Below are 18,769 nucleotides of genomic sequence, written 5' to 3'. Positions count from 1 at the left end.
TTCTGCCTCTGTCATTGTCATATGTCTCAGTCAGTCGGCTGAGCGGTGAGGGAGTCGGGCTAGTAATCCGAAGGTTGCCAGTTCGATTCCCGGTCATGCCAACTGACGTTGTGTCCTTGGGCAAGGCACTTCACCCTACTTGCCTCGGGGGAATGTCCCTGTACCTACTGTAAGTCGCTCTGGATAAGAGCGTCTGCTAAATGACTAAATGTAAATGTAAATGTAAATGTCTCATTGAAACCTCATGTGAGACCTCACCACACACTTCCCCACACTGTCATCATGTTAACCAGTCATAAAGTGTTTTCTACATCAGATCACATGGTCCTGGTCTGACCTCTGACATGAAGACTTGAGAGGGGAGTCCCCACTTCCATTCCTGTGTAACATTCATCTCAGACAGGAGTTAGATGACTCACTCTACCCCCTCCTCTCCCCCCTCAGTAATGAGACCAGCCCCCCCCTCACACCTGGCCCAGTCCAGGGTAGTTTAGACTCAACTGTTCAGCTGTACATTAGGAGCTGTGGGAGTGAAAGTGAGATTTGCATCTTCAGGGTGGCTGGTTCTGCTACTCCCAGAATAGAGCAGCACTGTCACCAGATGCTCACCTGACCCCAGGGGATTAAGGGGGATTATCATCAAGGTCCCACAGATTAGGGACCATGTTGTATCACTGCACATTAAACTATTGTCTTTAATGACTGAACTCAAATGATGTTCAGATTGAACATGAGTGATTTTGGATGAGTCTGTCCTTACTGTGTGAACACAATCCCATGGTATCATGGTGGTAGAAGGTCAACTCTCCTGTAGAGCTGTATGCTGTGTCATGATGACAGATGAATATCGATGATGAATCGAACTTGACTGGTGTGTGGTCTAGATCTGTTTACAGCCATGTACAATCATAGTATCAGCGAAACACTAATGTTTTATCATCTATCATTGTGTTTATTGTGTTGCTGATCTGATGATGATCTGATGAAAATACATTAATGCAATGACCTATTTCAATGTGCAATTCCATTTCATGATTACTGTAATCAACATGTTAATGAATAAAGTCAAATTCCTTATTTTCAAATTCAAGAATACTTCTTTATTGTCCAACTAAAACAACAACATTCAAGCATCAAAGCAAAGCCAACGTACAGAGTGAATAGTGACCTCCAGCAGAACACATCGACACTAGAACTGATAACAGCTCAGTGGACAGAGAGCAGCGACACGTGGACTCTAGAAAAGCTCCCTGTTAGTCTGCATGGGAGCCATCAGGAGGACAGAGAACGGCTGAACACAGAACAGAGTCCCAGCAGAGGAAGCAGCCCCTCTCCACAGGGCTGGGTGAGCCTGGGGCTACTCTGAACACTGCTCTCTCTTCAGGGTGTGAGTGACCGTGGACTGGGAGCTCTGCTGGGCCTCACAGGTCACCTCCAGCACCCTGGCCCACTCCTGGGCAGTGAGAGTCAGGGTGCTGCTCCAGCTGTACTGGCCGTCCTTCTCCAGGAGCCCCCTGCTGGCCTCCTGGGTCTTCTTGCTGCTCCCGTCCACCTTCCAGCTGAGGGTCCAGTCTGAGGGGAAGCCCTGGTTGGCCAGACACATCAGCGTGGCCGTACTCTTACTGGACAGTTCCTCACTGGAGGGGGGCAGCACCGTCAGGGTGGGGGCACGGTTACCTGGAGACAAACACAATACGTCAGATTACAAACATACTCAGCAGTTTAAGAAATTGTCTTTGAAGACAGAGATGGACTTCTGCTATTTCAACCAAAGACTAATGCAATTACTTCTGGATTAATTACAAAATATCAATAAATTATCATGAGTCCATATTTTGTCATACTGTACAAGGCAACACAATGATGGTATTTTGGTGGGAAATGATCATTACTAAAATGGTCACAGTCGGTGTAAAACTAGCAGTTTGTATCAAAATAAGTCTGGCCAAATCAAAAAATCTAAATACATTTCATGAACTGACATTATAGATATTAACATATGATCATGCAGGTGCATAAATAACTCAAAACAACATGTCAAATCTCATCAGACGATCAGTGCATCCACCCATGAACAAACAGCATTAAGATGAAGTACAAATCACAAACTAGGATTAAACAGTTGAAATTTGTAATTTTACAGTATTCACCAGAAAATATTACTCATTTAAAAAAAAAAATACGATCTCTAAGAATTTGAAGGTTTAACCATGTTGGTTTCAATTACAAAATTACCAAAAAAAGAGGACACCTTTGGAAATAATTCTTAAAACCTGAAAATGTCTATGAAGAATGAAGCATCCAAAAAGTGAAATCCATTTCAGTAAAGATTGTTACTTACTTCCAATATCTAGTCTGGTACCACCACCAAAAGTGTACCACAGTGATTCAACCTCTATTACTGCCCGTACAAAAACCTCCCTCCTATTGCTGCTGGATTCACCACAGCTTAGTTAGACTTTAGTTTCTTTGTTAAAGCATCAAGAATACTTTCTCAATGACTGCTTTTAGCTCATTTTCAGAATTGTGAAAAAGTTTTAGATTTCTTCATGTATTTTCCTTTTAAGCCTGAAATCTAGTTTTTCAGAATTTTCTAAATGGTTGAAAAAAATAACTATATTCAGAGAAGTGACACTCAGTATTGATGTCAAGACATATTTAGTTAAATACAGAGAAGATTCAATCTTGTTCAGATACTTACTCCCAACATCCAGTCTGGTGCCTCCACCAAAAGTCAACCACAGTGATTGACTCTGGTTAAGTCGTCGTACAAAAACCTCTCTGTGTTGTGATGCTGCATCTCTACCAGAGCACACAGCTGCTGTCTGCTTCAACCTGGACTCACTCAACACAACACTGTACTACAGCAGACTACACAATCCTGCACTACACTCTCTTCAACAGCAGCTGAGGCTCTGTCTCCAGCATCATGTGACTTGGGTCTTTATCGTATTCCTACTCCAAGTTTCAGGACCTACTCTGGTGAACCTCTCATGTGTCGTCCTCATCAGACTCCATGACAACAGCAGAGCCAGTGTCCAGCATTACATCCACTGTTAGTATTCCTCCATATTGTCCACAGGCTAGAGAGCAGCTGGGACAGTGATCCATGTTGTATATTCCTTTCTTCCACATGCTGATCCCAGACTTAACAGTGGGGGTGAAGTCACAGTGGACAGACTCCACTAGCAGAGAATCCCAGCAGCTTTAGTTGACACGAGTGTTCACTGACTGATTTGAGGAACTTAGTCCAAGCATGAGTGAACAGGCTGATGATAGAATACATGACCACATGAGGAAGACTATCTCTGCTGATGGTCTTGTTATCAAGATCAGAATGACAAGGAGACAGGTCAACAATGTTCATGTAGACAGAAGGTTATTGACATGAATGTCTGACTGTCCCTACATTTCCCCACACATTTCTCAATATGCTGTATACTCCACTTACATTATAATACACTTGTACTACACAGGACTGTTTTCAAATGTATCTAAATTAATTTGTAAATATGTTGTTGTGGTTATATATTACATCCATATAGACATAATGGGGAAGGATATTTGTGCAGATCTCCAGGGAACATCCCCAGTAACTGAAATAGATGACACATGCTGGACTTATTTGCATGCTGCATGTATGAGCTTCAGTGTCTGGGAGTGTTTACATGTGAGTTCAACACTTCATGACTGAGAGCTGTTCTTCACACCAACTGAATCTACAACAACCATGACTTTGATTATCAGTGTTGTGTGGATCCTAACTCTCTTTATTCAGGGTAAAAAATCAAATACATTTTTTACAGAGGTGTTTACATAAACAGTAAGAGTCAGATGCTTTGCATGTGTAATTAAAGAGTAAACACATTTGAAATGTTGTAATTGTTCAACATTGTGACAAGGTCTTTCTCTTTTCCAGAGTCCAGAGGGCAGTACAAAGTGACTCAGACTCCTGCAGTGGAAACTGTTCTCCCAGGACAGACAGTCTCTCTGCAGTGTAAAACCAGCAGTGATGTCCATACTTATTATGGAGGCATTTATCCTCATCTAGCCTGGTACCTCCAGACACCTGGAGAAGCTCCTAAACTCCTCATTTACTACACTACAACACTGGAGTCTGATACTTACTTACATCACTTGGACCAATCATCACCTCCCATGGCTTCTCCTACCACTGCTACGCTGACGACACGCAGCTGTAGCTGTCGTTTCCCCCGTCCGATCCGGGGATCTCAGCTAGGATTGAGGCCTGCCTCACAGACATCTCCGCCTGGATGACCGAGCACCACCTCCAGCTGAACCTCGCCAAAACATGTAAATAGCATGTGCTTCTGTTAACAGAGCCCCCGAAAAGAGATGGTGGCACGACACAGCTGCTACTGTGCACTAAATAACACTGCTGCATGCAGCCTCCTTAACATCCAAAAGATGAACGTTCTGACATTAACACAAATGAATCCAAATTCAAACAGGTTTCGGACATAGATGATACAACTTTGCGTTTACACTACAGAGAATCTAGCAACTACGCTAGAGCACAACAAGACCGTTGCTTTTTGTGTGAATATCATCACTGTTGGCTTTACTGAACAACGGGTCACTGATAATAAATATATCTCAATAAATCACATGTATTCCGAGTCTGTTTGAAGAGAGATGCCAGTGCAATGTCAGTGGCGTCACTTTGAGATACTGAAACTGACCACTAGAGGGAGACAGAGACTGTGAGACACAGCATCAAGCCTCAGTTCACACATCTCTTCAACTACAGTTTCTCTGTGGGTCAAAGAAAAGTGTGTTTGAACAGAGAGGACACTTTGCATAGGCAGCACATGCTTCAGTGGTCTGGGAGTGTTTATAGTCCTGTGAGTTTAACACCTCATGACTGAGCGCTGTCCTTTATGACAACAGAACCCACAACAACCATGACTCTGATCACCATCTTCATCTGGACTCTAGCTGTCTACATACAGGGTAAGAGAGTTCTGTCATAACAGATCAACTTCAGTATTACCTCTAATGTTAAGCACTTGTTAACCACTGCAATGTGTATGTTTTGACATATCCAGATGTATCCTAATATTTGTGTCTCTTCTTTCATCTTCTCTCTTCACACCCAGAGTCCAGAGGGCAGTACACTGTGACTCAGACTCCTGCAGTGAAAGCTGTTCCTGCAGGAGATACAGTCTCTATAGGATGTAGAGTTAGCAGTCCTGTGTACAGTAGTGATCGTCTAGCCTGGTACCTCCAGAGACCTGGAGAAGCTCCTAAACTCCTCATTTACTGGGCTACAACACGTCAGTCTGGGACTGAATCTAGATTCAGTGGTAGTGGATCTGGGAGTGACTTCACTCTGACCATCACTGGAGTCAAGGCTGAAGATGCAGGAGATTACTACTGTCAGAGTTTACACAACCCTAACAGTGTCTGGGTGTTCACACAGTGATACAGAGCCGTACAAAAACCTCCCTCAGTCAGACTGCACAGTGACTGCACTGGGACCTACTGCAGGTGCTGAGGGGGAAGAGACAGTGACATGGAACACTGACTGGTCTTTGTTACACTGAGATGAATATATCAGTGATGCTCATATGTTAACTAACCCACCCTCATGTCAAAGCACTCCTTAAAACTTTTTAGCTAATGAAGTTAAGATATGAAACCACTTATGGAAAAACAAAACACTTTCTGTTTATATTAGTGTGAAACTAATTTAAAAGGATTACAAATATAAAAAATACCACAATCATGCTAGTCTACATTGCTAATGATCATAATCCCTATCATGATCAACTCCTTTCTGCCTCTGTCATTGTCATATGTCTCATTGAAACCTCATGTGAGACCTCACCACACACTTCCCCACACTGTCATCATGTTAACCAGTCATAAAGTGTTTTCTACATCAGATCACATGATCCTAGTCTGACCTCTGACACGAAGACTTGAGAGGAAGTCCCCACTTCCATTCCTGTGTAACATTCATCTCAGGCAGGAGTTAGATGACTCACTCTACCCCCTCCTCTCCCCCCTCAGTAATGAGACCAGCCCCCCCCTCACACCTGGCCCAGTCCAGGGTAGTTTAGACTCAACTGTTCAGCTGTACATTAGGAGCTGTGGGAGTGAAAGTGAGATTTGCATCTTCAGGGTGGCTGGTTCTGCTACTCCCAGAATAGAGCAGCACTGTCACCAGATGCTCACCTGACCCCAGGGGATTAAGGGGGATTATCATCAGGGTCCCACAGATTAGGGGCCATGTTGTATCACTGCACATGAAACTATTGTCTTTAATGACTGAACTCAAATGATGTTCAGATTGAACATGAGTGATTTGGGATGAGTCTGTCCTTACTGTGTGAACACAATCCCATGGTATCATGGTGGTAGAAGGTCAACTCTCCTGTAGAGCTGTATGCCTGTGTAACGATGACAGATGAATATCGATGATGAATGGAACTTGACTGGTGTGTGGTCTATATCTGTTTACAGCCATGTACAATCGTAGTATCAGCGAAACACTAATGTTTTATCATCTATCATTGTGTTTATTGTGTTGCTGATCTGATGATGATCTGATGAAAATACAGTAATGCAATGAACTATTTCAATGTGCAATTCCATTTCATGATTACTGTAATCAACATGTTAATGAATAAAGTCAAATTCCTTATTTTCAAATTCAAGAACACTTCTTTATTGTCCAACTAAAACAACAACATTCAAGCATCAAAGCAAAGCCAACGTACAGAGTGAATAGTGACCTCCAGCAGAACACATCGACATTAGAACTGATAACAGCTCAGTGGACAGAGAGCAGCGACACGTGGACTCTAGCAAAGCTCCCTGTTAGTCTGCATGGGAGCCATCAGGAGGACAGAGAACGGCTGAACACAGAACAGAGTCCCAGCAGAGGAAGCAGCCCCTCTCCACAGGGCTGGGTGAGCCTGGGGCTACTCTGAACACTGCTCTCTCTTCAGGGTGTGAGTGACCGTGGACTGGGAGCTCTGCTGGGCCTCACAGGTCACCTCCAGCACCCTGGCCCACTCCTGGGCAGTGAGAGTCAGGGTGCTGCTCCAGCTGTACTGGCCGTCCTTCTCCAGGAGCCCCCTGCTGGCCTCCTGGGTCTTCTTGCTGCTCCCGTCCACCTTCCAGCTGAGGGTCCAGTCTGAGGGGAAGCCCTGGTTGGCCAGACACATCAGCGTGGCCGTACTCTTACTGGACAGTTCCTCACTGGAGGGGGGCAGCACCGTCAGGGTGGGGGCACGGTTACCTGGAGACAAACACAATACGTCAGATTACAAACATACTCAGCAGTTTAAGAGATTGTCTTTGAAGACAGAGATGGACTTCTGCTATTTCAACCAAAGACTAATGCAATTACTTCTGGATTAATTACAAAATATCAATAAATGATCATAGTGTGAAGAAATGAAATCAAGTTAATACATGAACATGAGTCCATATTTTGTCATACTGTAAAAGGCAACACAATGATGGTATTTTGGTGGGAAATGATCATTACTAAAATGGTCACAGTCGGTGTAAAACTAGCAGTTTGTATCAAAATAAGTCTGGCCAAATCAAAAAATCTAAATACATTTCATGAACTGACATTATAGATATTAACATATGATCATGCAGGTGCATAAATAACTCAAAACAACATGTCAAATCTCATCAGACGATCAGTGCATCCACCCATGAACAAACAGCATTAAGATGAAGTACAAATCACAAACTAGGATTAAACAGTTGAAATTTGTAATTTTACAGTATTCACCAGAAAATATAACTCATTTAAAAAAAAAATACGATCTCTAAGAATTTGAAGGTTTAACCATGTTGGTTTCAATTACAAAATTACCAAAAAAAGAGGACACCTTTGGAAATAATTCTTAAAACCTGAAAATTTCTATGAAGAATGAAGCATCCAAAAAGTGAAATCCCTTTCAGTAAAGATTGTTACTTACTTCCAACATCCAGTCTGGTACCACCACCAAAAGTGTACCACAGTGATTCAACCTCTATTACTGCCCGTACAAAAACCTCCCTCCTATTGCTGCTGGATTCACCACAGCTTAGTTAGACTTTAGTTTCTTTGTTAAAGCATCAAGAATACTTTCTCAATGACTGCTTTTAGCTCATTTTCAGAATCGTGAAAAAGTTTTAGATTTCTTCATGTATTTTCCTTTTAAGCCTGAAATCTAGTTTTTCAGAATTTTCTAAATGGTTGAAAAAAATAACTATATTCAGAGAAGTGACACTCAGTATTGATGTCAAGACATATTTAGTTAAATACAGAGAAGATTCAATCTTGTTCAGATACTTACTTCCAACATCCAGTCTGGTGCCTCCACCAAAAGTCAACCACAGTGATTGACTCTGGTTAAGTCGTCGTACAAAAACCTCTCTGTGTTGTGATGCTGCATCTCTACCAGAGCACACAGCTGCTGTCTGCTTCAACCTGGACTCACTCAACACAACACTGTACTACAGCAGACTACACAATCCTGCACTACACTCTCTTCAACAGCAGCTGAGGCTCTGTCTCCAGCATCATGTGACTTGGGTCTTTATCGTATTCCTACTCCAAGTTTCAGGACCTACTCTGGTGAACCTCTCATGTGTCGTCCTCATCAGACTCCATGACAACAGCAGAGCCAGTGTCCAGCATTACATCCACTGTTAGTATTCCTCCATATTGTCCACAGGCTAGAGAGCAGCTGGGACAGTGATCCATGTTTTATATTCCTTTCTTCCACATGCTGATCCCAGACTTAACAGTGGGGGTGAAGTCACTGTGGACAGACTCCACTAGCAGAGAATCCCAGCAGCTTTAGTTGACACGAGTGTTCACTGACTGATTTGAGGAACTTAGTCCAAGCATGAGTGAACAGGCTGATGATAGAATACATGACCACATGAGGAAGACTATCTCTGCTGATGGTCTTGTTATCAAGATCAGAATGACAAGGAGACAGGTCAACAATGTTCATGTAGACAGAAGGTTATTGACATGAATGTCTGACTGTCCCTACATTTCCCCACACATTTCTCAATATGCTGTATACTCCACTTACATTATACACTTGTACTACACAGGACTGTTTTCAAATGTATCTAAATTAATTTGTAAATATGTTGTTGTGGTTATATATTACATCCATATAGACATACTGGGGAAGGACGTTTGTATGTGCAGATCTCCAGGGAACATCCCCAGTAACTGAAATAGATGACACATGCTGGACTTATTTGCATGCTGCATGTATGAGCTTCAGTGTCTGGGAGTGTTTACATGTGAGTTCAACACTTCATGACTGAGAGCTGTTCTTCACACCAACTGAATCTACAACAACCATGACTTTGATTATCAGTGTTGTGTGGATCCTAACTCTCTTTATTCAGGGTAAAAAATCAAATACATTTTTTACAGAGGTGTTTACATAAACAGTAAGAGTCAGATGCTTTGCATGTGTAATTAAAGAGTAAACACATTTGAATTAATTGTTCAACATTGTGACAAGGTCTTTCTCTTTTCCAGAGTCCAGAGGGCAGTACACAGTGACTCAGACTCCTGCAGTGGAAACTGTTCTCCCAGGACAGACAGTCTCTCTGCAGTGTAAAACCAGCAGTGATGTCCATACTTATTATGGAGGCATTTATCCTCATCTAGCCTGATACCTCCAGACACCTGGAGAAGCTCCTAAACTCCTCATTTACTACACTACAACACTGGAGTCTGATACTCACTTACCTCACTTGGACCAATCATCACCTCCCATGGCTTCTCCTACCACTGCTACGCTGACGACACGCAGCTGTAGCTGTCGTTTCCCCTGTCCGATCCGGGGATCTCAGCTAGGGTTGAGGCCTGCCTCACAGACATCTCCGCCTGGATGACCGAGCACCACCTCCAGCTGAACCTCGCCGAAACATGTAAATAGCATGTGCTTCTGTTAACAGAGCCCCCGAAAAGAGATGGTGGCACGACACAGCTGCTACTGTGCACTAAATAAGACTGCTGCATGCAGCCTCCTGATGAAGAAAGTGTTTGTCCGTCTCTTCATAAACGGAGTGACTAAGTTCAGTTGAGTTCTGGATTTTAATACGTATTTATAAATCTGCAGATTGGGAGAGAAAACCAGTCTTCTGACCATAAATGACAACACAACACCAAGCTTAGGTCTCAACCCGGTCTCTCTCCGCTCCGAAAGCCGGAGGACCATCTTTTATAGGGCACAAGAATGTAAACATAGATTGTGACAGTCAGGCAGGAATGACGTTACAACAGTCTCAGAGAAAAAGATTCACTGCTCCCAACACATGACAACTCTCACACTAGAGAGTTCATAGTTGGAGCTCTCCTTGTAGTCATGACAAGGACCGTTTAGCCAGTACTTTCTTCTGACCCCGAACATCTATTAACCTGACACATAGACACAATATACTGTTATTAATAGAAAGCTTACATGACAAACGTACTAACTAGTATCCAATGACTAGTTCTATTGATTAGTGATTAATGTAAGGTCACAGGAAATCCCAATTTCTTCCACACTCCTTAACATCCAAAAGATGAACGTTCTGACATTAACACAAATGAATCCAAATTCAAACAGGTTTCGGACATAGATGATACAACTTTGCGTTTACACTACAGAGAATCTAGCAACTACGCTAGAGCACAACAAGACCGTTGCTTTTTGTGTGAATATCATCACTGTTGGCTTTACTGAACAACAGGTCACTGATAATAAATATATCTCAGTAAATCACATGTATTCCGAGTCTGTTTGAAGAGAGATGGAGTCTGCAATGTCAGTTGCGTCACTTTGAGATACTGCCACTGACCACTAGAGGGAGACAGAGACTGTGAGACACAGCATCAAGCCTCAGTTCACACATCTCTTCAACTACAGTTTCTCTGTGGGTCCAAGAAAGTGTGTCTGAACAGAGAGGACACTTTGCATAGGCAGCACATGCTTCAGTGGTCTGGGAGTGTTTATAGTCCTGTGAGTTTAACACCTCATGACTGAGAGCTGTCCTTCATGACAACAGAACCCACAACAACCATGACTCTGATCACCATCTTCATCTGGACTCTAGCTGTCTACATACAGGGTAAGAGAGTTCTGTCATAACAGATCAACTTCAGGATTACCTCTAATTATATATGTTTTCTGCAATGCGTATACTTTGTAGGATCGAGATGTATCCTTAATATTTGTCTCTTCTTTCATCTTCTCTCTTCACACCCAGAGTCCAGAGGGCAGTACACTCTGACTCAGACTCCTGCAGTGAAAGCTGTTCCTGCCGGAGATACAGTCTCTATAGGATGTAGAGTTAGCAGTCCTGTGTACAATTATGGTGGTAATCACTATCTAGCCTGGTACCTCCAGAGACCTGGAGAAGCTCCTAAACTCCTCATTTACTGGGCTACAACACGTCAGTCTGGGACTGAATCTAGATTCAGTGGTAGTGGATCTGGGAGTGACTTCACTCTGACCATCACTGGAGTCAAGGCTGAAGATGCAGGAGATTACTACTGTCAGAGTTACCACGGTGGTGGAGTGTTCACACAGTGATACAGAGCCGTACAAAAACCTCCCTCAGTCAGACTGCACAGTGACTGCACTGCTACAACTGGGACCTACTGCAGGTGCTGAGGGGGAAGAGACAGTGACATGGAACACTGACTGGTCTTTGTTACACTGAGCTGAATATATCAGTGATGCTCATATGTTAACTAACCCACCCTCATGTCAAAGCACTCCTTAAAACATGTAAACATGTACATTTGTCCTAATGAAATCCTTTCCACCAATATTCATTATATAACTGTTATAAAACGTGTCCCTATTGACACACTGACTCATTCAGACTCAGTGTTGATCAGTGACTGAGAGCAGAACATCATCACTGCCATTATCAACCTTCTCCTCTGTGACTTTGTGTCTTGTTTCTCCATCCTCCTCCTGTCCTTGTGGTCTCTGCTCCTCTAGTATGTTCTGCTGTCTCTCCAGCTCCAGGTCTCTCCTGGCTGTTCTCTCTGTTCTCCTCATGACTGCCAGTCTCCCATTCTCCTGCCTCTCCTTCTCTGTCTTTGCAGATGATGGTTGTTCACAAGCCTGCCGTTGTCTGTCTTCCTCCTCCCTTCTCTTCTTCTACTGTTTCATTTTCTTATCCTCTCTCACAATTCTCTCCCTATCTTGAAATAAATCTATTTGTGAATTGAATGCTTTTTGGAGACAAAAGTTGTCTTGCTTTCACTTTCATGTCATACAACTTGGCCATCTGGGTTTTCTCCATCTCTCTTACTCTCTCCTTCTCCTTCTCCTCCTCCTCCCTCTCTTTGTCCTCTCTTCTTGGGTTGTTCTGCCTCTTCTGTTGCCTTGTTCTCAAGCTCCTTCTTGTCTCCATCTCACCTCCATCCCTGGTCTCTTCTCTTCTCTTTGCCTTCTCTCCTCCATTTGTATTTCCTCCCTCTGTCTCTCCTCCATGACTCTCTCCTGCTCTGATCTGTCCAACTCGTCTGCATGCTTTGGATCATCCATCTCTTGCTCAACGAGCCTCTGTCCAGCAGCCTTTGAACACTGTACAATATCAAGTTCTCTCTGCAGGGACTCAGGGACTCTGTCTGTCTGGACTGGTCCTATTCATGTTCCTGAAGTCTTTTAATGTCTTTCTGGTTTTCTTGAAGTCTTTCAGATTCCTTCTCCAGGCTTTCTTGATGTCTCTCTTCCTCACTCTCCCGTTCTCTCTGCCTCATCCGTCTGCTGTCTCTCCTGCTTGTGCTTTCTTTCTGTCCCTCCCTTTATTCAAGTTCCCACCTCAGTTCTCTTTCAAGTCTTTCAATCACCCTCTGAAGGTCCTCTTTTGGTCTTTTTGTCTTCTCTCTATATTCCTTTTGCTCTCTCCCTCTCCTTCTCTTGTCGCTCCTGTTCTTGCAGACTTTCCATCTCTCTCAGTCTGTAATCCACTTCAGGTGTTTCAACTTCCCTTGTCAGTGCTTCTTTTTCTCTTGCGCCCTCCATCCCATTTGGCATCACTGTCTATATTTGTCTGTCTTTCAAGTTCCCTCTTAGATCCTCTTTCTGTCTTGCATCCTCTCTCTCTCGCTCTCTTTCTATTTGTTTACGTCTTTCCTCCTCCTCCTGGAGCTCCTGTGCTCGTTGTCTTTCCAGATCTCTCCGTCTGTCATTCTCTCTCTCAAGTTGTCTTTGCAGGTCCTCCCTGTCCGTGTCCACAGGCTTTCGTCTCTCCTTTTGTCTCCCAGTCTGTCTTTGCATCAGCTGTCCTTCTCTCCTTTCCCTCTCTCTCTCTGTCTCTGCTCTCTTTGTCTTTCTAACTCTTGCCCTTTCCTCCGTCTCTCCGTTTCTTACCTTTCCAACATCTCTCGTTTTCCTGCTTAGCGTCGTGACTCTGCATTGATTCTTTCATCAGCTGTCCGTCCGTCACCAATTCACCTGCGTGTCTCTGTTAGCTTGTTAGCAAAGGGGAGATGGGCCTCGAGACCTGCGCACAAAACGTAGCTCACAAGCTGAGCATAGAAGAACATCAGTGTTCACTCGGTTCAGGATTCCCAGGAAAAAACTATGAGTGAAGTTACCTAGATAGCATGTGCTTCTGTTAACAGAGCCCCCGAAAAGAGATGGTGGCACGACACAGCTGCTACTCTGCACTAAATAAGACTGCTGCATGCAGCCTCCTTAACATCCAAAAGATTAACATTCTGACATTACTGTCACACAAATGAATCATTTCTAACAGGTTTCTGACATAGATGACACAACTTTGTGTTTACAATACAGAGAATCTAGCAACTACACTAGAGCACAACAAGACCGTATGTTTTTGCGTGAATATCATCACTGTTGGCTTTACTGAACAACGGGTCACTGATAATAAATATATCTCAGTAAATCACATGTATTCCGAGTCTGTTTGAAGAGAGATGGAGTCTGCAATGTCAGCGGCATCACTTTGAGATACTGCCACTGACCACTAGAGGGAAACAGAGACTGTGAGACACAGCATCAAGCCTCAGTTCACACATCTCTTCTACTACAGTTTCTCTGTGGGTCCAATAAAGTGTGTCTGAACAGAGAGGACACTTTGCATAGGCAGCACATGCTTCAGTGGTCTGGGAGTGTTTATAGTCCTGTGAGTTTAACACCTCATGACTGAGAGCTGTCCTTCATGACAACAGAACCCACAACAACCATGACTCTGATCACCATCTTCATCTGGACTCTAGCTGTCTACACACAAGGTAAGAGAGTTCTGTCATAAAAGATCAACTTCAGTATTACCTGTAATTTTAACCGTTTTCTGCAATGCGTATGCTTTGTAGGATCGAGATGTATCCTTAATATTTGTGTCTCTTCTTTCATCTTCTCTCTTCACACCCAGAGTCCAGAGGGCAGTACACTGTGACTCAGACTCCTGCAGTGAAAGCTGTTCCTGCAGGAGATACAGTCTCTATAGGATGTAGAGTTAGCAGTCCTGTGTACGATAGGGATCGTCTAGCCTGGTACCTCCAGAGACCTGGAGAAGCTCCTAAACTCCTCATTTACAGGGCTACAACACGTCAGTCTGGGACTGAATCTAGATTCAGTGGTAGTGGATCTGGGAGTGACTTCACTCTGACCATCAGTGGAGTCCAGGCTGAAGATGCAGGAGATTACTACTGTCAGAGTTTTCACTACCCTAACAGTGTCAATGTGTTCACACAGTGATACAGAGCCGTACAAAAACCTCCCTCAATCAGACTGCACAGTGACTGCACTGCTACAGCTGGTACCTACTGCAGGTGCTGAGGGGGAAGAGACAGTGACATGGAACACTGACTGGTGAATATATCATATACTGAGATGAATATATCAGTGATGCTCATATGTTAACTAACCCACCCTCATGTCAAAGCACTCCTTAAAACGTTTTAGCTAATGAAGTTAAGATATGAAACCACTTATGGAAAAACAAAACACTTTCTGTTTATATTAGTGTGAAACTAATTTAAAAGGATTACAAATATAAAAAATACCACAATTATGCTAGTCTACATTGCTAATGATCATAATCCCTATCATGATCAACTCCTTTCTGCCTCTGTCATTGTCATATGTCTCATTGAAACCTCATGTGAGACCTCACCACACACTTCCCCCACACTGTCATCATGTTAACCAGAAGTGTTTTCTACATCAGATCACATGGTCCTGGTCTGACCTCTGACACGAAGACTTGAGAGGACGTCCCCACTTCCATTCCTGTGTAACATTCATCTCAGACAGGAGTTAGATGACTCACTCTACCCCCTCCTCTCCCCCCTCAGTAATGAGACCAGCCCCCCCTCACACCTGGCCCAGTCCAGGGTAGTTTAGACTCAACTGTTCAGCTGTACATTAGGAGCTGTGGGAGTGAAAGTGAGATTTGCATCTTCAGGGTGGCTGGTTCTGCTACTCCCAGAATAGAGCAGCACTGTCACCAGATGCTCACCTGACCCCAGGGGATTAAGGGGGATTATCATCAGGGTCCCACAGATTAGGGGCCATGTTGTATCACTGCACATGAAACTATTGTCTTTAATGACTGAATTTAAATGATGTTCAGATTGAACATGAGTGATTTGGGATGAGTCTGTCCTTACTGTGTGAACACAATCCCATGGTAGCAAGGTAAACTCCTTTTAATATTTATGGGAATACTTGTGGGAAATTCTGTTTTTAACTCACATCTTTGTTCTTCCAAGGAAACCATTGCCATCTCTCAAACCCCTCCAATTGGACCTGTGATCTGAGGTTGTTCTTCACGTATAGATTAGTAAAACTCTTTAGTTTATTAATACTAAAAAAGTACTTTCTAAGTACTGAAGACAGAAAACATATTTTTGGATATGAAGAAGCTTATGTGCATAACAGTCACCTCATCTCTAATCTGGAGTCACCCTCTGACACTTACCACACATCTCAATGGCATGTGACTCCAACGTGTACTTAAACATGTGCGTGAAATGCCACAAGATGTTCCTGGATCACTATGCAGTCCGAGTGCTGCTGTGCCCCTGGACACTGACCAGATCTCAGGATGTTCTACAGGAACGCTGGTACCATCTGCAGACTTCTGTAGGACATTTCTATTAAATCTTTCTTTCTTGCATGTGTGTGTGTGTGTGTGTGTGTGTTTGTTTGTGTATGTGGAAAGGATGTTAATGTGATTAGCATTTGAGGTTACCTGAGGTGATATTTCCTTTGAGGACAAAATTAAACAAACACCATGTCCTCAAAGTAAGTGACTGCTGCAGTAGATGTCTTCCTATGAAGAGAAAGAGACAGAGAGATAGATACCTTGAAGGCACTGATGAAATTACTCATTTGTGTGAATTTGCTTTCAGGCTTCCGCTCTACCTGAATAGCCATCTTAAAGGTTATGATTGTGATCTCCCCAGGGCACACATTAAAGCCTAAGTTATGGACTTTCTGTGTAAGCACCGCCACAGCAGGTAAACTGTGCTAGCGAGACTAGCTGTATGTTTAAAGCCTCATTCGTCTCTGTGGAACCCAACGTCTACAAAAGACACCAATGTTCGTCCATCTGAGGTGACCCCTACATTTGACATCCCGTCCTCAATGACAGTTTAACTGTTTGGTCGTTGGCTCTGGACAGTAGATGCTAGATTAGGAGGAAGTTATCTTGACTCCCAACCGCAGTAGTTCTGTGTTCTAATTTGATTAGATTTTTTACTGTTGCTTGCTTTTCTACTGGTACACTTGCACTTATAGCGACTCATGTTGTTTAATTGTAACTTGCTTAACTACATGCTCTTATGGTTCTTCCCTTTGGCACTTCTTTTTGGTTGTTCACAATATGTGCTTCATGTTTTGGCTACCCGCAATGTTTTTGGGGCTATCTTGCTGTTATTATCAGTGACCTATGCACTTTGTAAAGCTCTCTCTTGGAAGTCGCTTTGGATAAAAGTTTCTGCTAAATGAATAAATGTAAATGTAATCCGCATGCCATTTTGCCTGCAAGACACAACCAAACTCTGTCACACATTCAACGACACACTCATTATGCCCCCACACACACGTAGACAGACGTAATCTACAGAACATACAGGAAGCAGTTTTATACGTCTTCTTCTATGAGAACTCTGTTTTCTGAACTTTGATTTGCTGTATGACAACATATCTTACCATCACATTCGAATGGATTCTGGCTCTCTTTATTAGATCAGTCAATACCGTTGGTCTAAAATGATTAGCTGTCAGTGTAATTTGCCTCAATAGCTGCAAAGATCAGTAAGTACAGATAATCATCAACGATTTGATGCGTTTGTGCTTTTTTCTCTCTCTCTCTCTCTCTCTCTCTCTCTCTCTCTCTCTCCTACTTACACACACATACACATGCACATGTGATAAAAGATAAGGATGTGTAATCTGTGTAAGTATGATAGTATGATATCGTATGATAGTAAATAAAGGAAAGTTTGACTGTGCATGTAAGAGAGTATACCAGTTTATGTGCAAGAGCACCGTTGGTCTAAAATGATTAGCTGTCAGTGTAATTTGCCTCAATAGCTGCAAAGATCAATAAGTACAGATAATCATCAACGATTTGATGCGTTTGTGCTTTTCTCTCTCTCTCTCTCGCTCTCTCTCTCTCTCTCTCTCTCTCTCTCTCTCTCTCTCTCTCCTACTTACACACACATACAAATGCACATGTGATAAAAGATAAGGATGTGTAATCTGTGTAAGTATGATAGTATGATATCGTATGATAGTAAATAAAGGAAAGTTTGACTGTGCATGTAAGAGTATGCCAGTTTATGTGCAAGAGTATAATGGTGTATATGTGAGAGTATAATGGTATATATGAACAGGGATGGGCAGGTCATCTTCCTGGTGATGGGGCCCTGTGGAAGAGGGGCAGGGACATGCAGCACTGTCACACTGTCTGCATGGCGTTGTATGGGAATGTTTTGGAGAGGGAAACAGTTCATGTTTCTGGGAGTCTATTTTGATGAGAGGTTGACCTGGGCTGGTCTCATTGGAAAATAAGTTTCCAGTGATTACGTAATGTTCTGTGTTTTATGACAGGGATGGATTGGGGAGCCACTACGGCCTCTATGAAAATGTATGTGCTCCCTGGTTAGAACAGTAATAGACTATGAAGGTCTTTCCCATGGGTCTACAGCCTGTAATTTTGTTGCATATTTTTTATATGTTTTGAGAGTGGGAGAGCATTTTGCAAACAGAATTAGTCATTAGTCAATGAGTTTCAGTTTTTGCCAGTGTGTTAACTGTTTTGAAAATATGAGACAAATGTGGACAAATGTGTTTCGAGAAAAATTGTAGAGAGGGATGGACCAAGCATGCCAAAAGGCTGTATTGCCCAAGATGACATAAGATATAATATGGATGAGAACATTTATTAATCTCTTTATTAAATCAGTCAATACCGTTGGCCTAAAATGATTAGCTATCAGTGTAATTTGCCTCAATAGCTGCAAAGATCAATAAGTACAGATAATCATCAATGACTTGATGCGTTTGCGCTTTTCTCTTTCTCTCTCTCTCTCTCCCTCTCCTACTTACGCGATAAAAGATAAGGATGTGTAATCAGCGCTGTCGACACATTGTTGATGAGTTTTATCTTGTGGAAGGATGTCTCGGAAGGACAAGGTCAAGGATCACATGGTGTAACTGGATGGAACAGGGTTTGGCTTCGGACAGACATCCACCCAGCCCTCTCACTTGCCAGC

General features: G+C 42.9%; 3 gene segments (V, D, J or C); 1 reads left to right on the top strand and 2 right to left on the bottom strand.

Annotated features, from left to right (window-relative positions):
- Positions 1-1,085: 1,085 nt before the first annotated feature.
- On the bottom strand, positions 1,086-2,720 carry LOC136962327 (Ig kappa-b4 chain C region-like). The segment is given in 2 exon segments: positions 1,086-1,677; positions 2,702-2,720. A coding segment is annotated over 1 exon segment (246 nt).
- A 3,974-nt stretch (positions 2,721-6,694) lies between these two features.
- On the bottom strand, positions 6,695-8,526 carry LOC136961949 (Ig kappa-b4 chain C region-like). The segment is given in 2 exon segments: positions 6,695-7,270; positions 8,331-8,526. A coding segment is annotated over 1 exon segment (246 nt).
- A 773-nt stretch (positions 8,527-9,299) lies between these two features.
- On the top strand, positions 9,300-14,741 carry LOC136962455 (Ig kappa chain V region 3547-like). The segment is given in 4 exon segments: positions 9,300-9,409; positions 9,545-9,675; positions 14,194-14,275; positions 14,416-14,741. Coding segments are annotated over 4 exon segments (588 nt in total).
- Positions 14,742-18,769: the final 4,028 nt, after the last annotated feature.

Source organism: Osmerus mordax, chromosome 18, assembly GCF_038355195.1.
Source record: "Osmerus mordax isolate fOsmMor3 chromosome 18, fOsmMor3.pri, whole genome shotgun sequence".
Taxonomy (NCBI): domain Eukaryota; kingdom Metazoa; phylum Chordata; class Actinopteri; order Osmeriformes; family Osmeridae; genus Osmerus; species Osmerus mordax.
The sequence above is the reverse complement of the archived record's forward strand: the minus strand, read 5'-3'. Positions and strand labels throughout refer to the sequence as shown.